Source organism: Lasioglossum baleicum, chromosome 14 (assembly GCF_051020765.1).
Source record: "Lasioglossum baleicum chromosome 14, iyLasBale1, whole genome shotgun sequence".
In the NCBI taxonomy this organism is placed as follows: Eukaryota; Metazoa; Arthropoda; class Insecta; order Hymenoptera; family Halictidae; genus Lasioglossum; species Lasioglossum baleicum.
The window spans coordinates 10,127,633-10,151,352 of NC_134942.1; the positions used below are offsets into that span (position 1 = coordinate 10,127,633).

General features: G+C 41.1%; 1 protein-coding gene across 2 annotated transcripts in view; it reads left to right on the forward strand.

The window, feature by feature from the left end:
- Positions 1–23,720, forward strand: part of LOC143215559 (uncharacterized) — a 102,228-nt gene that overhangs the window by 58,672 nt on the left and 19,836 nt on the right. The window contains exon 1 of one of the 2 annotated variants that reach the window (XM_076437778.1): positions 22,966–23,307. The exons of the other annotated variant lie outside the window; for it this stretch is intronic. Within the exon in view, the coding sequence (XP_076293893.1) occupies positions 23,178–23,307 (130 nt within the window). The 5' untranslated portion in view covers positions 22,966–23,177. Of the gene's footprint in view, positions 1–22,965; positions 23,308–23,720 lie in introns of those variants that run through there. 2 annotated transcript variants of the gene reach the window in all.

Sequence of the window (23,720 nt, forward strand, 5' to 3'; positions counted from 1 at the left end):
TTTGAGCCAGACAGCAGCGCCCGCTCTAGCGGTTACGTCGCCACGGACAAAAAGACAAATTGCCGCACATTAAGAATATATATTTAGATATATATTTTAAATAAAGAGGTGCATATTTTTTATTTTAAATAAAAATCAAATCATTTTATTTAAATTTTAATAAAAGCATATATTTAGAAAGAAACTATAACATAACATAATTAAGACATATCTGTACCTAGCTAGAAATTGTCAACCATATAATTTTTTACATTTTTAAATGCTATTAAAAATGTGTATTATTGCACAAACAATGATAATGCCATTATTTTGGCGCTATAATCACAAAAAACTTTTTTCTTACTTTCAGTTCTGTGAAATTTTCTATTAATTGAGTATTTAACGCATCAATATTTTTCTCACACTTGCAGCCAAAATGGCGCTCCTAAATCTTGGCGCCCCGGACAAATGTCCTAGTTGCCCGCCCCTAGAGCGGGCCTTGCTGGCAGCCCTAATAAAATCGTCAGCGTTCCGTCAGTTTTTGCGAATTCGGCGGTGCTCGTCTTCACTGTCTTCACATTTTTTACCTGAATTTGTATATTTGTCTAAATAAAATTGATTCACTTACTAATGGACCAAATTTGGGCCACGAACTCGAGGAAGCAGTTAGTATTGTGGAATTTATGTGTATAGTACAGGAAATACTTCAACAGACTGTGTTCAAAGTTGTTCTACCTGTTTGAAAATTCGCGTAGCGTTCATCGGATCCTTCACCTAACTCGTTTATGTCGGTAGCGAATATTTCCGTTTGTTTCACCTAACCATGCAGTTCAAAATAATTCAGTTGCTTCATCATTCCCAATGAAATTAACATAGCGATAATTAGACTGCCGATCTTTGTGTATTTGTGGCAAACTCAATCGAACGATATTCAGCAAAATAAATATGATGCTATATTGATTTTATACAGGGGTTTCCAATTTTTCTACACAACTCTGGAGATTTGAAGCTTTAAAACGGGTGCAGGTCTATTGTTGTACCCCATTCATTCTTAAACAATCATAACAAAAAATATTTTTCAATGTTCATACAGATTAGCATTTTTGAGAAGTAAACATGTTCAGTTGTTCACTTGCTGTATCATGCGGAAACATCTTAGGGGAAAATGGATGATGGATTGCGAAAGAAGAGGCTTCAAGCTGTACAATGAATCTTAGTTTATAGTTGTACGACTCCTTTTTACGAGATGAAACATTTCGTAATTCCGTTCTTAGTAGGGTAACTGCACCAGTGAATGAACATTGAAGAAATTGTTCAGGAAGATATTTTATTTAAAAAAAAAAATATGTGAATTAAAGGAATCTCATATATGCCAAATGGCTCCCTATACTTCATTTGTCAAAAATAAATATGAACACAAATAAAATGAAATTATTATTATTTTTCTTTATTAAACGTTAAATAAAAAATATAAAAAATACCGGTCAATGAACACTACATTCTAGTAATTGAACAATGATGGTCCAATGAATGAACGAAATTACTAAACAATATTCTCCTATTTATTTAACTCTTTAATCACAAAAAATCCCCTAGAATTAATTTTCTTTGACTCCGTTATCTTTGTTAAGACATCTTGTTTCTTGTACCAAACTGTATCTGGAATCTCTGGCCATTTCCATACCTTTCCTTTTTCACATTCTACCATTGTTGTCATTTCATGAACACTCTGTTCATTGACTGGGCTATGATTAATATCGTGGACCAGTGAATAGACACAACGAATTTTTAACGAAATATTCATTTTATAGCTATTTTTGTGATTTATATTCAATATTTAAACCCCCGTACATCTATATTGTTAGTAACTTTTATCTCACGTGTAAAAGAAAAGTATAAAAACTCATGTGTAAAAGAAAAGGTCGTGTATATACCTTACTAGTTTTAGCTCTGTTGCATACACTCAACGCACTTGGTGAAAATAGGCCATCTTAGAAACTAATGGTCAATTGACCAATATGAACCAATAGGAATGCAGCTACGAAAAAGAGTCATATATTCCATTGGCCCAAGAGTCATGATCGCTAGTATGCCGTGCGGCTTAAAATTTGTTGAAATATACAAAAGCGTTCATTTACTGGTGCCCGTTTATTCACTGGTGCAGTTACCCTACTACTTGAAATGGAATTTCTATCATCAATCGGTAAAATCTAATTCTCGATTAACTACAAGTGAAATTCGACTGAATCTCGGTTGTCTGACTATTGATGGCTCAATCTACTCGATTAAAATATTCTTTTCTGCGAACAGTAAATTGAATTTCAAACTGAGTTTAATTTTAATTGTATACATGGTAGGTAAACGTGCATTATACTTGCACAGAGATCTGATAAATAATTGTTCGTGTTTTCAGAGCTTAATTGAGTTTAATAATCGAATTGTTCGAAATTGAACGAAGCCGATCAACATTTTTCTCGATCCGCGGTCGACAGGTTGGCATTGCTTATCAATATTGATCGAACTTGATTCGCTATTCCGTTCGTTTACGTTATTTTCACGTTTCGTAAACGGATCGATAAATTTTTTCTCACGCAAATTTTTATTCCACCTCCGAGTTCCCGGTGTTCCTTTTTTTAGGAAACCCCAAAAAGGTCGGAACCCGAAAAGCCAACGGCTCGAGGTATGATCCAGTTTCGCAATATGTTTAATAGGTTGAAAATAATATTGAGGAATTCTTCTGATGTTTTCACAAAATCCGATGTTCCAAAACGAACTCCGGCTCAATCGTCGAAGGATTAAACAATTGTTTGACCACGTTATAGGGGAGTCTACTGTGCCAATGTTCTCTGAAGTGTGTGTCTCGTATATTTGGGTAATTTTTGTGTGCCCGGGTGATTTACGAGTAACAGCTCTGTCCTACAAGAGGGTCGATGGGTGAGAGAACGAGAGCGACAAACAGGGAGAAACGGAGAGAGAGAGAGAGAAAGAGCAAAGTGCCACAAACCGGTCCCTCGATAAATGAAGACGTAATCTCCGGCGAGCTGGAAAATATTAGGTCGTTGCGCGCGAAACGTTTCCCTCGACGCGACGGCGCGCACGCTTTTTGAAGGTACGCGCGCGTTATCAGAATATTTTCCGTGTCACTTACCGCCGCTTTCCCGGGAGAGTCTGACTGGTTTTCCACCTGATCGTTACGGGCCGACGTTTTTTCGCGCGGTCGAACGCTTTCGGTCGGAGCCTCTTCCGATCCGCGAAGGCTCGTTTCTTCTTTGCTCGTTTCGGGGCCAATCGGACTTGTTTATCTCTCCCTGTCGGGGCTCGTAGAACACCGGCATTGTCCCATTATTTTACCAAAAGTTACATCCGAATTTCAATTTTTCAATAGCCAGCTTATCAAGACGTGAATTATATTGAATTCAATGTAGTAAGTACTCAAATATGTAGTAAAAACTGATCATAAGCTCTTAAAAAAAAAGCGATTTGGCCCTGTTTAAAAGGTCACTTCATTTTAAAGGGTGCGCACTGATATTTGAGATCGACGATACATATTTTAAGATCATCCACATCGGCGAGGAGTAACACGTAGCGTATAGTCGTCTAGCGCTTTCCACGGGGTGCGGCGGTACTGTAGCAATGTTTCATCGACGAGACACAGAGCAGCGGAAAGAGAGACATTTGAATTTTCGCGTACGGGGGTGGCAGAAAGAGGGGTTGTCGGGCGTAACAAATTGGAAAGGGTAAATAATCGGACTACGCCGGAGACAGTTGACTGCGAGGGTGGCAGCGTAATGGAACACTCCGTGAAAAGCGGCACTGCTTCGCTCTGTTCTGCTCCGGCCTCTGCTCCAGTCCGCTCTTGCTCTGCTCCGGTCCGCTCGGCTCGGTTCGGCTCGGAACCGCGAGTAATTACGTTATAATCGTATCGGGCAGTTGTCGTTATTTGGCGGGCAACTGCGCTCCTCCTCGTCACCCGCCGGCATAATAGATTCCTCCTATTGTTTGTTGCCGACTACATCGAGGTCAGCTACGAAATTATTAAAACCGGTGGTCGGACGCGGGGGTGAAAGAGGATGGGAAGAACAATTACGTTAAAAATGAACGGGGCCGACCATTGTCCCCGTGTAAAATTGCGTTCCTTGCGCCCGAGGAAGCGGAATTATCGCACACCCCCGCACCGTTCCACCCACGGTGTTCTCGTGATTCGTCGTTGTTTCGCGAACAACGAACGGCCAATTAGAAACTGTCGCGAATTCTCCTTTCGTCGCCTCGCTGCTGACAGTCTCGATCGTCTCCCTGGATATTAAACCTTTGCGTAGTTTTCCCCGATTTTGTTACCTACCGTTTTAGCTGTTAGTCCAGTCGCCAGGTATGTACTTTTACCTGGAAAGTATTCCGAACTTAATGAAATTTTGGCACATCATCTGGGAGTACTCTGGGGAGTCGAATCTGAGTTTTCGAATTCGAGGACCCTGTGCTAACTTGGGGAGGGGGACAAAACCACGATTTTTGTTACCTGTTTTTGGTATTTCGCCTATAACTCAAAAACTATGGGTCCTACGAACTTTTCCTTTTCATTCCTGGAATGTATTCCGAACTTAATGAAATTTTGGCACATCATCTGGGAGTACTCTGGGGAGTCGAATCTGAGTTTTCGAATTCGAGGACCCTGTGCTAACTTGGGGAGGGGGACAAAACCACGATTTTTGTTACCTGTTTTTGGTATTTCGCCTATAACTCAAAAACTATGGGTCCTACGAACTTTTCCTTTTCATTCCTGGAATGTATTCCGAACTTAATGAAATTTTGGCACATCATCTGGGAGTACTCTGGGGAGTCGAATCTGAGTTTTCGATCTCGAGGACCCTGTGCTAACTTGGGGAGGAGGAAAATATCACGATTTTTGTTACCTGTTTTTGGTATTTCGCCTATAACTCAAAAACTATGGGCCCTACGAACTTTTCCTTCTCATTTTTGAAAAGAGCATTAAATTTCCTTCAAATTTCACCGTTCCAACGTATTTTTTGACCCAATAGGTACTGAGAGACAGGTGTTCAAAATTAGGAAATGTTTCTCAAAGTGGCATTGTGAGCCACACATTGTGACATTTAGCAGGAAATTACAAGTTTTCGGCTCATAATTTTAGTCTTTCAACACATCTACATATAATCTGCATACTATGTATACCCCTTACATTCTAAGGCTCAAAATGTCATTTTGAGAAACATTTCCTAATTTTGAACGCCCGTCTCTCGGTACCTATTGGGTCAAAAATAGGCTGGACTGTGAAATGAAGGATATTTAATGCTCTTTTCAAAAATGAAAAGGAAAAGTTCGTAGGACCCATAGTTTTTGAGTTATAAGCGAAATACCAAAAACAGGTAACAAAAATCGTGGTTTTTTTCCTCCTCCCCAAGTTAGCAGAGGGTCCTCGAGGTCGAAAACTCAGATTCGACTCCCCACAGTACCCCCAAATGACGTGCCAAAATTTCATTAAGTTCGGAATACATTCCAGGCAGACGCCCTTTTTTCGATCTGGCGACTGGACTATGTTTCGTTTAAAGGCTGGCGAGAAAAACTGTTCTTCGATGCTGATATCAATGAATGAAGTAATCGTATCCATTGGTATCGCGTAAGAGCTCGAAGACCGTGTTTCGTCGCTGAAAAAACGTATCGCTAATGGTACCAAGGGACGAGATTATCGTTAACGCGACGACTGCCATCATTTCCACAGGCAGTCGCCAATAAATGTTTCCGTTTTTTCTCGGATTACACGCGCATGAGCTCCGTGCCTTCGGTTACACAATGGCTGTCAATCATCCACGGGTCACGGTGCACCGAGCGTATTAATCTTCGAGGGAATGTTGAACTAATTCGATGGTCGTTGGCCAGCGAATCCATTTCCCACGTTAATGTCCACTCCGCGGGAAAACAGGCGGTCCCGGTTCCCGATGAAATCACCGGATTCCTCGCAAGACCGATTACCGGGGGAATTTTGATACGGTCAAAGCCACCGCGCGACTGTTAACTGTTAACGTACCACGGCCGCCTCAATTAATCACGATCAATGGTCCGCTGGAAATATACCGTAAATATGGTAACGAACCGAAATCAATTATCCGTCACGATGTAAATCGTAATGAACGCGGGGTCGTGTGTGTGCGCGCGCGCGCGCGTGTGTGTGTGTGTCGTTCGAACACCGGTTTTTCAATAAGCATACATTAGTAGTCCCATCATAAATCTCGATGTTTCTCATTTCTTTATAAATGAGAAATTTAAAGAAATATTGCGAGATTTATAACTTTGGCGTAACGTTGATTGTTACGGTCTTGTGTTTCTTGAGTAGACGAGCGGAACAGATCAAAATCGGCGACCTCTTTGCAAGACTACTGTATTAATTTTGTCTGCGAATAAATTTAACTCTCCGTAACCTGCGTTTGCGATCTGGTTCTATCCTGCGTTGAGATTTAACATTGATAGTATTTGTTAAGAACGCAAGAAAAGTTTTTTTTTAATTACCTCTTCAATTACCTAGTATTCCTTAAGAATATTCTATACAAACATTTGAACCAGTCTGCAGATCGTCATCTTGAAATCACCTTTTAAACATTAACAGAAGCACCTTTCGCAACGAACTGCAAACTTCTAATTAGTTCTTGGATCGTTACGCAAACTTCTATTTCCATAACTTATTTCCCGACAACTCCAGACTAAATGAAAAATTTACTCTGCCCATTAAGAAGTCCCTCGTGATAAAAATAAAGCAAACGTATCGTTGATACTTCTGAACGCGGTATTTATATCTAAGAAAAATCTGCAACGGAATAATGCCAAAGAAATGTTGCTTGAACAGCATCGTTGCAGCTTAAAGTTATATTACTTTGCATACGGGGAGGTGGAGGAGGCGGTCAGATATAATTTTAAACGAAGATAAAACTTGTATAATTGAAATGCAGTGCAGCTGTTGTCGCGCGCAGCGTGTAAAAATACTTTCGCAGTTTAATTGCAAGCAGATTCGCGAGCGAGTGAATCTTCTTGGGCCAGGCGTGCACGTAGAATTCCTCTGCATGCTCCGACAACCGAAGCAGAACAGCAGGATTCTTCCCCATCTATCCGTTTATTAGCATAATTCGATAGAAATCGAATTCCCGGTGTCGGGTATTCTAGAAATGCAGCCGCGCCAGTCGTGTGCACTCCGCGTGGCTGCGCTGTACATGTAACCGCTAACCCTTTCCACGTTTCAGGAGGAACTACTCCCGGGGTTGCCCCCTCAAGCTGATAGCCTAATTTGATTTAAATAAAACACTGCTGCCTCGAGATTAAGTTCGCCCTCCGGGAGACTTCGAACACGAACGGAATGTAAATTAATTCCGGATCGCTTGCTGCGCATTTTTATCCACCGGCGAATTACACGGGCCATTTGATTGAATTACCGAAATTAATCAACCTCGCGTTAAGATATGAAGGAAGTTGCTCGGTTAGGTGGCAAATTCTGACATGTGTAACTGCACCAGTGAATAAACATTTAAGAAATTGTTCAGGAAGATATTTTATTTAAAAAAAAAATATGTGTGAATTAAAGGAATCTCATATATGCCAAATGGCTCCCTATACTTCATTTGTCAAAAATAAATATGAACACAAATAAAATGAAATTATTATTATTTTTCTTTATTAAACGTTAAATAAAAAATATAAAAAATACCAGTTAATGAACACTACATTCTAGTAATTGAACAATGATGGTCCAATGAATGAATATAATTACTAAACAATATTCTCCTATTTATTTAACTCTTTAATCACAAAAAATCCCCTAGAATTAATTTTCTTTGACTCCGTTATCTTTGTTAAGACATCTTGTTTCTTGTACCAAACTGTATCTGAAATCTCTGGCCATTTCTATACCTTTCCTTTTTCACATTCTACCATTGTTGTCATTTCATGAACACTCTGTTCATTGACTGGGCTATGAGTAATATCGTGGACCAGTGAATAGACACAACGAATTTTTAACGAAATATTCATTTTATAGCTATTTTTGTGATTTATATTCAATATTTAAACCCTCGTACATCTATATTGTTAGTAACTTTTATCTCATGCGTAAAAGAAAAGTATAAAAACTTATGTGTAAAAGGAAAGGTCGTGTACACATACCTTACTAGTTTTAGCTCTGTTGCACACACTCAACGCACTTGGTGAAAATAGGCCATCTTAGAAACTAATGGTCAATTGACCAATATAAACCAATAGGAATGCAGCTACGAAAAAGAGTCATATATTCCATTGGCCCAAGAGCCATTATCGCTAGTATGCCGTGCGGCTTAAAATTTGTTGAAATATACAAAAGCGTTCATTTACTGGTGCCCGTTTATTCACTGGTGCAGTTACCCTATACAGAAATTATTCAATGTCCCAGGCTTAGCCGAATTCTTGAAATATACATATGTAGCACCATTCATAAAAATTGAGAAGTCCATCGAGGCTTAACATTATTAGATTTACCGTAGTGTACTACTATGGTGCTATACCTCAAAATAGGTACAAATCGAATACAATAAAATGCTCGTTATAAGAGATAGGGAAATCAATTTACCTTCGAATAAAGTATCCGGCTGAACCTAATTCGAATAAGATGAGTGTAACAGATCTATTCCACCGGTGCACCTGTTCAAAGTAATCTGTATCCACTGATCCACTGTTCTTATACGTACGTATAAGAATGACACTTTCATGTAAACTAGTTCGAGACAGCATTAACCATTGTATCACAGTTTACAGTTTTTAACATGCTCAATGTACATATACATATATTGAATGTATGATGTACTTGTATGAATATTAATATTGTCATAAAATACAATGTTTAAAATATGTTTACCATATTCTATACAGGGTGTCCCAAAATTCGTGAAAATCCCGGAAGGGGGTGGTTCCTGAGACCATTTCAAGCGACATTTTCCTTTGCAAAAATGTTATCCGCGGCTTTGTTTAGGAGTTATTAACGAAAAACACGGACCAATCAGAGCGCGACCTAGACGCGAGTTGCCACAGTCGGCCAATAGACAGTTTGCGCGCCGGGCCGACTGTGGCAACTCGCGTCTAGGTCGCGCTCTGATTGGTCCGTGTTTTTCGTTAATAACTCCTAAACAAAGCCGCGGATAACATTTTTGCAAAGGAAAATGTCGCTTGAAATGGTCTCAGGAATCACCCCCTTTCGGGATTTTCACGAATTTTGGGACACCCTGTATAATCAATCCGATACATCCAATAAATGTTATATATTGAACAGGCATTAATATAATTAATATATTGAACATACACGTTCACGTTAATGAATATATTGACCAGACTTTACATCTATTTTATTTCAAAATTAAAATCAAAACATTAGTAATTTAATACCATTTAATTTTTCATTATACATTGTCATTAATTTTCATTGTTTAATACACTCCTCAATATTCATCATTCATTCTATCGAGGATACAGAACATATCCATAATAAATGAACCGATTCAATGAAAAATGTGTTAAAACTGTAAAATGTAAGGTATTAAATGTCGACGTACAGAACGGTACAGTTTCGGAAGCCGCAGGTCGCATAAATCAGGAGTACAGTCCTGTCTGCGTCAAGACAGCAATAGCTTACCGTTTGACCGTTCCAAGAGACAGGCAGGTGTATCCTGGAAGCGCAGGTGCACTGGTAGGACGGTTCGAACCTTTTCACCGGACTAAGGAGTTGCTCAACGGAGAGGGTCAACTGGTGAGCAATTATCCGAGGTCGTCCAGTAACCGATAAGCTGATACGGTACTCGCAATGGGAAAGATAGCAGAGATCAGTATATTCCTTATTCCTCCCACGAGATCGTTCCCGAATTAATGCGTAGCTCGTGGCCGGAATGCTATGGTCCTGTTCAGAGGATAGCCAAAGGGATGAATCACCGATGACGGCGGACAGCGGATGGAACAGTCTCGACATTCGAGAACCAATTATCGAGGCGGTTCCTCTACTCCTTATCAACTTCTTTCATTAAATTCGAATTAAGATCCCCGTCTCCGCGATTTTACTCCTCAGCTTTTTACCTCTTCCTCTTCCTCTTCCTGATGGGATTCAGCTGGATCTCGTGCTAAAATCTTTTTTAATCGCCGCACTGGTTCCTAATGTAATCCTAATTACATTCTAATATTTTTCAGAGAAATATAGGAAACATTTTAAAAGCACACTGTTTTCGAAAAATATAAGACATATTTTTTACAGTTTAATTCAACTTAGAGAATGCTTTTGCATTATACAGGGCGTTCATCTGAAAACTTTCCAGCCGAATATCTCGAAAAGTATGAAATATATTTAAAAAAAGTGTAAAACACGTGTCCAAGGATTTCGAGGGGGGAAGAGGAGGGGCAGTGTCAGTTTTTTATTTGGGTGGCGGTTTCAAGGTTATTTGGAGGACAACTTTGGTTTTTTTCAAATGGAAACATGCGGATAAAAGAAAGTATCCTACGATAATTGCTGGTCTTTTTACGGTCAATAAGATCACATAATAAAAAATATAGGTTTTCATTTGAAAAAACAAAGTTGACCTTCAAATGACTCTTTCCCCTCGAAATCCTTGGACACGTGTTTTACACTTTTTTAATATCTTTCATAATTTTTGAGACATTCGGCTGGAAAGTTTTCAAATGAACACCCTGTATATATACAGGGCAATTGCCATTTTTGGTAAGGGGTAGTTCTATTACCCTCTGTGCTCTTAAAGCGACTCCCATTACCGTTTGGCGGGTCTTTCGAGAAACTCATTCTCACGCATTAGTGTTTTCAGTAGATTTGGCAGGTTATAGTCAGACACACCAGCCGAATCCCATTGAATACCGTTGTTACATTAACTTGTTGTAGGAAGAATATATTTTATGGTTTTTTCTGAAAGAAGACACGGTACAGCGTGAAATGGTGCATATGTATATTTTCAAATTCAACTACTGTCCCGTACTACTTCGAATTTTGAGAAACGAATTGCGTTACGAACTTTCTCACAGAACATTGCTGTCCGAGATAACTAAGGTGAGGTGTTGGTCGCATCTTGGGATGGAGGACTAATAGAGGGATTACTAGGTGATGAGGTTACACCGGCTAGCCCCCAATTAGTATTGCGGGGGCGACACAACGAGGGGAAGCGGACTAAAAGGTGTGATCGAATTATATTGTCCGAGAGATTCGATATTTTGGGAAATTGGGTTTGAACAATTATGTAAATTATGTTAGCGGCTGACGAATAGGATACAGATTATAGTCAGAGGCTTATCAGTTGCGAAACGGACAGAATGTTCAGGTATTCTATATATTTTTGGAAGAACAAAAAGGGGGGTGAAATTTTGTCGAAATTATGCAGTAGAATTCAGAAAAATGTTCTTCAACGATGATAAAAGCAACGAAGTGTTAGACAATCGTTGTTCCGCCTCGAGGATCGCAAATGAATAGAATGTTCCTGTTTCCGGTGGAGCAGATTAAAAAATAATTTCTCAATTACACCAAACGTCTCATTTCGCTCGCTGAAGGCCAATTTCGCCGGCGACACAAGAGACAATTATTTCTGCGGAAGGGGGATCAAAAGTTTCGTTGTTGCGCGTTCGTGCTTTATTGTCGAGTGTAATAAACATGCACGGTATGCAGCTATAATCAATGGAGCGCGAGGGTGGTAGCCGAGTTCACGCGCAATTGAATCGTCGAACGAGCCCACGGCCGTCGAGCCGGGTAAATTGAATATTACAGGGAATTACAAAAGGCGGACATGTTCAAAGAACGGGTTGCACGGTATCGTGGCATAAATTTGTTTAAATTGCTGCCCCGCGCCCTCGATGAGAATGCGGCGCGTTTAATTTTTTAGGGGTGCCACCACTTTTGCCCCGCTCACCTACCCCCTACCTCCTCCCACACCCCCACCCCCCTAATTCCCCGTTGGCAATTTACATCCGCGGAAATTATCGCGAGAACTTCCTCGGAGTGTGCTCCGCCGCCATTTTTTATTTCCCGTAATTTTGCACGCGATAACGGCCGAGTGTTACTCTAAGTGCCCGCGGAACATTCTCGTGCGGTTTTCGCCAACTGTGTATTATGTATATCGGACACCGAAAAAAATGTGCGCTTTAGAATATTCGAAAATGATCTCGGTCGACGAAACTTTGAAGTGCAGTAATGAATTCGTTCTTGAATTTTTCAGATATTTTTGTTGAAGATGGCGAGTTTCGTTGCATGCGCTGCAGCTGTCGAATGCAATTTTAAGGATTCGTTGTTCGTTTAACCAGCTGCAACGTATAACGCAATCTAAAATTCGTTAATTTAAACTTTGCTTTATTTGCAAGACCTGTGGTAATTAATTTCTAATAAAATTTTGACCTCCCTGGAAAATAAGAAAGAATTTTTGTTATTAAATTTAATTACTCGGAAATAATTAGTAAAACGGGGTACTGAAATTTCCAGTCAGCTCGAGAAAGATGAAAAACTCGCTGCACGGAGTTGTCTATTAAAGAATGAAACAAGATTGGTACCGGCGAAGTGCATCATAATACTTCCTGCTTCAGGATTATCCTCTTCAAAGCGTTTCAAAGTGATGCGATGGCAGGGCAAGCCATTTTTCCGAGTGTTTTCAACGAGCCGGGATCTGTCTGAATAAAAGTTAACCCGAATTTTCGTCAGAATTTACAAATGGCGCGTTTAACATGCCTTATTTTAAGTCAGCTGCAAAAAGAGAGAATACAAAAGAGGGTATAACAATTACATAATGAATCGCGAGTTACATTCACGTTTTTTATATTCGTAAGAAAAATTTCAGGTATACAGGGTTACGAATTCGTTGTAAAAATTCCGATATTATTGCAGATTAATGAATATTTGTGGAAGGTCTTTGTAGAGATCCAGGGATTTGGTAATAAGGTACTGGCAGACACGCTTAACCACCTAGAACCGGCGTTTACTCGTGAAATGCTCTTTCCTTTATCAACCCTTTATTAACCCTCGGACAGCGTCCATTTGGACCCGGCGTTTCAAAGGCTTCATCTAATTTCTCATCTTCTGCCGGGCTAACTCAACACTTTACCCGCCGGAGATTATTTAATGGTCTTTTAAAAATCAATGATCAACGGCCAAGAACAAGAACTTCTTAATGAATTATTCGATAGCGATAGGAATTTTAATCGAGCCCGAAATTACCTCGAGTAACCTAATTATTACCTGACCGAATGATTAAAAAACTTCTTTGCGGTGGAACGCATCGACTATTGACACTAATTTATTACGAGCTTTTCATGTGCAGTTTTATTTCAGTTTCAGTAGTGTTCTTCTAAATCTTCGAACGGCGAACTGTGAATTCTATTTTCGAGAATCCACGTTTCCCCTCTCACTGGATGAAATTCGTCAAAATGGTCTCCGGCCAAACCCATACACATATCTCAAACAAATCCCCGGGAGCCTAAGGGTTGAGAACGAAAGAGGGTGGGGGTCAGACAAGAAACGAGCTTCTTTTTGCGGGAGCTCGGCGTTTACCCACTGGCATTTCCGATCGTTATGTCGTAAATATATTTCACCGTATTTATCGATCGCACATAAAAATCCGTGGTGAGCGCCAGGGATGAAAGCGATATATGAAATACGAAAACAATGGCGACACGCGTTTCACCTTTTCATCGACGCGATCGGCTGGATTCCCTTTTTTCATCCCCGTTGTGCCGTTGGACCGTGTATCATAAATACGAAAAAAGGGCGGGGTACGTTATCAGACAGGATAGAACATATTTCAATTGTTCGCCAAGTTGTTGCACTTTCGCGTGTTGTTTCCGTGGAGGGTGGTTGGAACTCCCAGACAAATCTACACGCTTCTATAATGCACAGTTTACCTACCCCACTATCGCGTCGAATATTCACCATTGATATATTCACGCGAGGCCGCGTTTACGTTGACCACGATAAAGTTTGACAGAATGCCAGTCGCATGCACGCACCCCCACGAGCTGCCACCCTCGAAGCCAGATAACTATTTCATTGGATCGCAAGCGCGGAAACCTGGCTGATGTTTCGGTGAAATGAATCTGCGACACGGTGTTAAACGCGATACGATCGTTATTGCTATCGATTCTGGCAGACGCCGGCAATGAACAGCATCGAAGATTGCCAGACAAATTTCGATCGACTCCTGTAGATCATTTTCGCCCTCTATATCCAGTCTCGGACTCGTCGGTTTTTTCTAAGATCGGTTTTCAGCGCGATCATATGATTTCTCATATTAACCGAGAACGATTTTCACCGACAACGACTTGAGCAGCGAGGTGAGCTGTGCGGTGAAAAAAGAAAGAAAAACAAAGAAAATACATATGTACTTTTTCATTAGTATGTGTCGAAATGTTGTCACGAATGTTGGTTTCTTTTCACCGCGCCGCTATCATCGATGCTCGCAGCTCCACTATAAATCCACCCTTACAAAAATCCACCCTAAAAAAACATATTTTTCAACTTTAAACAAATATTGTGATGTTATTATAAAAGATATAGAATTGTTCTTTACAGCAAAAGATTCTGTAGACTTTCAATACAGTCATATCCAATATTAACACATTATGATTATTTAAACATGCCAGTGGCGCTCGGGACGGGATACTGCGCAGCGACGGGATATGGAGCAGCGAACGACCGTTCTAGTGGTGAGCACCACTGGTGGGTCCCATGGAAATCATCGACACGGTTTTCACCGACAACATTTTATTAATTTTTTATTAATTAATTAATGTGGATTGAATGAAAATCAGTGGAAAAACGAAATATGAAACCGAGTGTTCTTGAATTAATTAATTAATAAATAAAAAATTAATGAAATGTTGTCGGAGAAATCTGTGTCGATGATTTCCATGGGACCCCCACTGGTAACAACTCATGTCGGGCGAAGATATTTTGCTTTCTGGTTCGAAAAAAACGTCGACGTTCCAAACTTGAAAGGGTGGCTTCTCAAGATATAAGTCTGCTCTATCGCATGGTGTAGTTCGATTTTCTGCTGGACCCTAATTTTTGGAGATAAATTGAAAAATATCTTCAAAAATTGATGCAAAAGTGTTTATACATGTTTAAACAATCATAATCTGTTAATATTGGATATTACTATATTCGGGAAAGTCTACAGAATCTTTTGCTGCAAAGAACAATTCAATATCTATATTTGTTTGAAGTCATGTTTTTCAAGAACTGTGCATCTAGGAGAAAAATTAAGGGCAGTTTCGGAATCAGCGCAAAAAACTCTTTAAGAACCATCCAACAGTAATTGTGGAACAAATTTGGTGTTGGACAGTGTTATCATACAGTATTATCATATGTATTATATGTATGATCATACTGTGGTCGTCTCAAGTCGTTGTGGATCAAATTCGTTGTCGGTAAAAATCGTTGTCGATCAAAATCGTTCTCGGCCAAAGTTATTGTCGGTCAAATCTGGAGTCGGTGAAACCGTGTCGGGGAAAGTGTCGGTGATTTCCATGGGATCTCCATCGAACGCGTCGTCTTAATACGAATACAATAATATCCGCATTCCCGTCTGTAAACATTCTCTTTTATTCGGTGGTTATACGCTGACCAGATTCATATGAACGTCGAGCACGTGACCGCGGGAAGGATTGATAAATCCTCTGGGCAATTAAATCATTCAAGCACATGCAATACCAAAATCTGATAATCCTCGCTCGTCTGTGTCCACTTGAAACCTCCGCGGCCCCGCCTCCTCCTCCCCTTTAACCCCTCTCTCCGTGCAACCACCGAATAGCCCCTCCACAGCCCCCTCCGATAACCCCGCAACAGAACGCCCCTCCCTCCCGGCTCCCGGCCAGAGCAGAACTTATGAAATTCAAACGGGACCACTCTCGGTATCGAGCATTATTTTCATACATCACGGTTTGCTTCCCGTTATAACGTCATATACATAACACGGGCTATGTAATATGTATTAACTTACGTTAAGGGTACGTACTATTACTCCGCTGGCGGAGGTCCCCATTATCATTTATAGTGACACAGTCATGCTCCCCGCGGGAGTACAATATAATGTTCAAAGTATATTAACAGGAACATGGTATACGAGCGACGCGACGCGTAGTAAAGTAGTATATTGGGACATCGATAACACACGCTGATATCCATCGAATATTCATATCACGTTACATTATTCGGAACGAGCTCGCGAGGATAAATTAGGCGAACGACATACACTCCCTGCCAAAAAGATAGCCCGGCCCGGCCGTGTTGCCCTTAATTTTCCGGATGACGCATGGTTAGTTTCTGCGTTTGCGACAATGGGACGCCGAGATTGCTCAGATTGTGTAAATCACAGCATCTACACAGTTCGTTCAATCGAAACGCAGTTGAGACAAATAAAAACGGCGTTACTAATTTCCGTGTGAAGATCGACAAGTACAGTTGAAAAAACACCAATGGAAAATAAGAACGTAGGTCTAAAAATACGAGAGGCAAACATTGATTTGCCATCGAAGCGACAACGGAGTCAGGGTGGAATCGACAACATTCGACTGTCCAGCCTTACGGTAAATGTAGCAATTAAAATGATGGTGTGGTCGCGCGGGTTGATGAACTTTTTGGCAGGCTGCCTGCGCAAAAAGCGTGTCGCTCTCGTGGGTTGGTGGTCGTCGCAGCGGGTAAAATGAAATTCCGACAATCGCGTGAGAATATTCCAGCCGGAAGTTAGCTGGGCAAAGAATCTCTCTCTCTCTCTGCTTGCTGGGAAGGGGGTGCGGGAGCGGCGCGTTTTGCCACTAAGTCACCTAATGAAGAACAGAGAAATTCCTTGGCCGGGGGCTGTTCTGATTGCATTCGAAACTAGTTTTAAGCGGCGCGGCGGGAACGACTTCCGCACCGCGCTGGTTCACAAAGGGGAAATTGCGCCCTTCTCGGGCACACGGGCCCGGAAAATCCGCGGCGACGTATTACATATCGCGCCTTTAATACCCGCGACGACGACGACGACGCGCGACGGCGGGATCCTCTTCTGCCTCGAAGAAGACGGTGAAATCGTATCCGGAAAGAATACCGCTGCCGGCTATATAAAGTGAATCTTTTCCCTACCGCCCCGTCGCGCGTCGCGTCGTAAACCGTGAAATAAAAAAATGGTACACAATGGGGGCAACGCGGAATTTTTACGGTGCTGCTCCAAGACCCCAGTCGTTTGCTCGAAGAGCACCAACCCTCCGAATTGAACCAATCAAACTCGTTCTTCATTGTAAATGTACTTGGCCTTGCTATCGCTGATATATATTTTGTATCGAAGGTTTCGGGACAATATATCGTATGTAGTTTGTATTAACCCGAAGTGGTACCGTTTTCTTTCGATACAAGACGACGACGTTCTTTTCGCAACAAGAAAATCTCTGCCCCCTCTTAAACGCAGGAAGATTTCAATAACGAGGCACGAGTCTTGAAAGTGCGGAATCCCTCAAGGAAATTTGAGGAAAGTACTAAGGAGCTAGCTTCTGAAGTATTCGCAAAGCAGCTTTCAAAGTTATCACTCTTTCTAGCCATGTTATTTTTCAATAACTCCCTGACAGCCTCCCATACCATAATGGTCCCCGATCAGCTTCCAGGATCTTCACGGAACGTTTTCTCGGAAATATACTTCGCTTTTCGTAGATCGCAGATTCTATAGACTGTACAAGAATCATCGGTCTCTGAAAATCACTACTTTCCGATATCGGCCGATGACGATGCTTGTGCGAGAAACACCAACGAAAATACACGTTTCTCCACACTGTCTTTTAAAGTAGGATAACCCATGTTATATTGTTCAGAAATGCTGAAGATAATTCATAAACATACTTTTAATTTCGACAAATGGAAAATGTGATTTTTCTTGTCGTTCGCAACTAATAAAACAATATTTAGTTAATTTATAGTTTACGTCTGGATGAATATAATTTAGTTTCCAGTAGCCATTCCATAACCTTTCATAAATTTCGCCTGAGAATTTTTATATTGTCCGCGCAAACGCATAGAAGGAATTGAACCACTTCAATTCAAATAAATGAAATCATTCGCAGCTGATGAGACTAATACGCGATCCTATGGTTCGACGAGAATTATCCCTGTAATTGGGAGCGGCGTAGGCAAACGGACAATGGTCTCGGGAACGAAATTCTCTATTAAAATCAGATTTTTCATTATACGAAGAAATTAAGCTGATTAATAATGTCTAAAGGGGAAGCATTCCACAGCTGAGTCCTCTTTTCAAACGGCGCGGCACTCTCCAATGCTGATGGAAACACGCAGAAGTCTGTTTTTGTAGGTCGGAATTTCCTGTTGTAATCCACAGCCCTGGAAAATCGCAAATCCAAAAATCGCCTTTTGCTTCATCGCCAAGGAGGATTTAATTAATAAATTGCTCTTGATCTAAATTGTCTTTCTACAACAAAAAAATTGATTAGACATTCGAAGGTCCTTCGATTTTGTATCCTTTCAGCCAAAAATATGTACATTGTATCAGTGTTTAACGATTAAACATTTAATTATGTTGGAATATGAGCTTTTCATACTCTATGCCATGACAATAGCCACCGATTTAATTAATCGGCTGTGCCCTCTTCGTTACAGTTTTGGTTTTGCGATGTCACCGATGTTCAGTTTGAACTCTGACCAGGCAACCGACACGACGTGTTCGTTTTGCTTTTCTATTATAATACATATACACTTTTTTGTAAAGCGGAAAATACACTATATCTTTTATTATTAAAATATAGACGCGTTATTTTCAATAAATTATGAAGTGTTTCTCACAGTTCTTCAAACTTTGACAATTCCGCCTCGCATTCGTATGCAAAGTAAATTTTTATGCAGCTTACAAGTACCACTGTGGAATAGGAACTTGTATCTTCGATTATAGGTTTCATTATCGCGATTGTAACGTAAAAGCCATTTTAATTACATCAGAATCGTTTGTTCTTCCACCGTGTTCCGCATGCACGTGTTTCGCGAGTGCTGCAATTGAATAAAACCCACCGTCTATTGATTACGATGCGCATTCACAATTAAATTAAGTTCGCAAAGAAACCTCGCAGCCCCACTGTTTTAAAGAAATATTTGTTTTCGAAAATAAATGGAGCATTGTTCTTGGAAATACAACCCATTAATTCCGACGACCTCAATGGAACAGAATTTAATTACACTCGATGATAAAACGAAATTTCTACAACGTGGTCCTCTACTTTCGATGAAAACACAATTCTATTAGATTCCTCTTCCACTTAATCGTCTATATGAAAAGCTAAATTTTATATTTTAAATAAATCTTCAATATTCAACCCCTAGTGTCTACAACTATTATTATAACGTTGGAGCTTGTTGGAGCAGATTGAAACAGTGAAATGCGAAAAACGATAGATCGCAACAAGACCAACTCCGGGAGAAATGAATTCCATTTGTAGAAGGGTAATAGCCACCGGATTAATAAATCATAATTGTTTCTTAATAGCCGGCCATTCGCTGGAACTGGGCCCCGTCGATTATTACCGATTACAAACGATTAGTTGTTATGCACCGTCGTAAGTGACTGCCAGCAACAGTAAAATATCAGTCGTAGACGAAGGGTGAACTGCTAACGTTGACATTAATTCTAACCAATTGCGGCCTCGTATAGAAGGATCGAGCGTTGGCCGACTCAGCCCAGCGATCTAACGAGATCTAAACTTCGGGCGGAAGTGCGTGGTTGTAAACGCGGACTGTTCGACGTTCAAGAATATTTCTTAATCCACTTCTCCACTGGACCGAACACTCAATGATTACGTTCGTTTATTACACTACTTTCTGATGTAAACGATGTAGAATATTTTGGACAACACTGTACATTAGTGTACATCATTGAGAAAACATATTTTTAAGCGTGAAGAATTGAATTCTCGCGTGCACACTTGATAATTGAATAGTACGCGTTAAAGAACAAATAGATGTTAAGCGATAGTCGATAATAATAATTAGACTGCGGATTTTATGCATTTATAACAAAAACTGGTGCATAGAATTTAAAGCAGTGGACATATTTAAAAGATTTAAAAACATCGTATTAGTTTCAGCTTGATAATATAATTAAAACAAGAAGGATATTATTATTTAGCTTCTGTGTCTTGGAATCGACACGAAAATTTTTTATTTTGCATAAAGAGATCTGCAGTCTGATAATAATAATGGAAATTCGTCTTCATCGAGTACTCTGCCATTGTACCTAGCTAATCATCATCGTAATAATAATAATAATTTGATTATGCACTTTTGAAATGCATAGGGATGTATGTGAGAAGGTTATCCGGAAATCCCCAGAAACGCATTAACATACCCCGATTAATTCGAGTTGGCGAGTCGGTGGCCCAGCTCGGTTTTCGAGATAATCTTTCCCTATTTATGCATAAACAAAATTACAGCCGCGTTGATAGCAGTGATACGAACGGTTCGACCGAGGGGATTAGAAAGTTTCCTGTATCCAAGCTCGTTCCGCGAGTAAATTCGAACGCGCTGATCCCGTTCTGTAGGGCTGCACGCCCTTGCAAATATAATGCACCACCGGCGCGGCGCGGTACCGGCCCCGGTTCGGGACCCCCTTATCTTTCTGTACACAATTACACGCGTTTACAGATATTAGCCGGGCAGAGTCCGGCTCGTGTGCCCGCGTAATCGTGCATTATCTATTACACGTATTGCATGATCTCTCTGGGATTATTCATTCGATGTTCATACTAAATATTAGCCACGAGCTCTGGCCTTACCGTTTCCAATCCGAAAACCAGTTCGATCCGTAAGCACACGGAGCGTGACAATTATTAACGGTAAACCACTTCGCGTCAAATCGCCGGTTTATTTTGTTTGACCATCGTTGAAATTACAAACATCTTCCTGTGAGTATCGATGGGACCAACACCACCTATAGAACAAAGCCAAACAGCTTCGCTGTGACGTCATCGCTAAGAGGCGCGACGTTCACGATTTACTCGGAATAGTAAGATTCACTCAAATAATATACATATTTATAAGAAATAACTTCATTGATCAAATTGATAGATGCTTTCGGCGCTACCGTTTCGATCAACTACTAATATAGCAATTTTGCAACAAATTTACTTCTTTCCTGACGTTTCGGTTCCGTTTTGCATCTATAAATTCGATAGTCGACATTTACGATCGATAATTGGAATTAGTTTAACTTCATTTAGTTTGTAATAACATAAAAAACAATAAAATATTCAATTCTTTCTAACTATTACAAAAAATAATACAAATTATCTGCTTTTTAATCAAATTATGATATATATTACATATAATTATCACGAAAAAAGGACACAAGAAATTATAAATCTATATTTCTACTATACGAAATAATGTCAACACAGGCAACGAGGTCTTTTTAAGATAAATTTTAACATAACATTTTAATATGAAATAGAATATAAAATAATTAAACATGAACATGTAGAACATAAAGTTTTGTTTTCACAGAATGTTTCGAACGTTTACTTGGTTTTTCGCTTACAGTAGTTAATTTACGTAGTAAATTCAATATCTGATTCCTCAAAGTGTCGGTGACAAATTACGGAATGTTCTAACACACAGAAATCTTTTCGATGAATAGCGTTTACCCATTTCTGTTTAACCTTCCGTCGCGCGGAAACTTAAAAACATGCAATTTTTAATTAGTTATCACCAGCAGATAATTTTCCACTACACTTAGATACACAACGCTTATTAACCATTTTCAACTAATAATAACTATTTACAATTGAAACGACTATAAATATCGCAAAATGTCGTTGAAACCACGCGTTAAATTATGTATACGTATAACAAATCAAAAGTGACAGCACGATGCTGGACACCATCAGATGCTGATGCTAGGCCTCTTTTGCATAACGTCACAGGCTGTGTTTTCCGAGCTGTTTGGCTTTATTATGTAAGTGTGTTGATGGAACTCGAATTGGGAAAAATCTAAAACAATTGAATCTCCCGAAAGAAAGAGCGAGGTGAAACAGAAACTAGAAAAATCCTCTAAACAAACACTAGAGAAACATTGCCACTTGAGCGAAGAACAAGCACGCGCAAAGACCTGCTAGAAAGACTCAGCTCTCGCAAGGGCTCAGATCGTCGGGTTCGACGACCGTCTATCAGTCTCGCGGAGGCTGAGCCCGTTTCCGGGGGCTTTCCGTGTCCCATCAATAATCGCGGATCCCGCGTCGTTTCCCGGCATAAAATATTCCCGGTTGCAAGAACCTCGCGAAGAAGTTCGAGTTTCAGAAGAGACGTCGCGAGCGCGGGCACGCGGCCGTGTCAACAATCTCTCTCGGGCGAAAAAACGTTGAATGCCACGTTCACGTTCAATTAGTCGACGGTCGTAAATGATGAGTGATGGCTTCGCCCGGCGCGGCATGGCGCGGCGAGGGGGAGGGAGCCGTGACGGCTAAGAAACGGCCGCGCTAGCTCGTTAGACCCGATTTAAACCGCGTTTCGCATAGAACGTCGCCGAGACGTTGCCCGGGTCGCAAAACGGGAAACGGTACGCGCGATGTGAGAGTGGATCGTTAAGCACGCGTGTGTGCACTGTTTAAATACGAGTTGATGAAACGCCGTCTTCGCGCCGCACCGTCAACGACGAGAACGACGACGACGACGACGACGACGACGACGATGACGACGAGGAGCAACTTACGAGCCGGCTGGCCACTTGACATCCCGACCCGCCCACATCTCGTAAACTGTTCCGTGCAGAGCTTCCCACAACCGGTCAAGAAATTTCCAGCAATTCCCACTAATCTTCGGGACTCCATCTCTCTCCCTCTCGCGTATCTCTCGAACAGAAACCCTCCTCCTGTACCCGCTTAAACGACGTAATTGATGGCGCACCGAACGGACAACTGCGGGACGCTGGCGTAACATCTTGTTAAAGAAGACCCGCCGAGTCAACGACGGTTAGGCCAAGCTAGCTCGTTGACACGCGGGCTCCACTTTATTTACTAATGAATTCGGACGGGGACGTTTTTCATGCTGGTCGTTGTACTTTTCATTCCACGAACGTTGTACCCCGTTTACACGCCTTGCCAATCGGAGAAACAAAGGCGGTGCACGGTAAACCGGCGAGACAAGTTGTGGCGAGTCTTCAAAGCGGTCGAATATCCAGGTGACGTAAATGAAGGGTCGCCGATTGCTCTTGGTCCGAGAGCTAAGGCAAACCGATCGCACAATCGGTTTTATGCTGTGCAGAATGGCCACGAATAAAGGTCCGGTCTCGACCCTTAACGTCGCCGATCAAAGAACAGGCAAGTAGCGAGCCCGAAGAATACGAAATATCGGCTAGTGGATTCGGTTCGTTGGGATTGGCGTCGCCGCATCGCGTCGGGAGAGTCAGAGCCGATTCCTTTTTGCTGTCCCCGCGGAGCATTACCGGGCCTCTGAACGGAAAACAGAAGGATCTACATAGTATTATGCTTGACAGGCCTTTTAAGGCACGAAAGGCCGGAGACCGGAGGCAAAATCGACCAGCCGGCACTCAGCCGGAGGGAGGGGGGGGGTCGCCTTTTTCTCTTTGTCCTCGGGCCCTCGTTCTTTCCCCTCTTCGTTCGCCGGGCTTCTCACCGGCCAATTAAGTCCGGCAATTAGTTTAATAATTAGCGGATTAATTAATATGCCACGCGACAAGTCGTCGGGATCGCAGGGACAATGCCGGGATTCT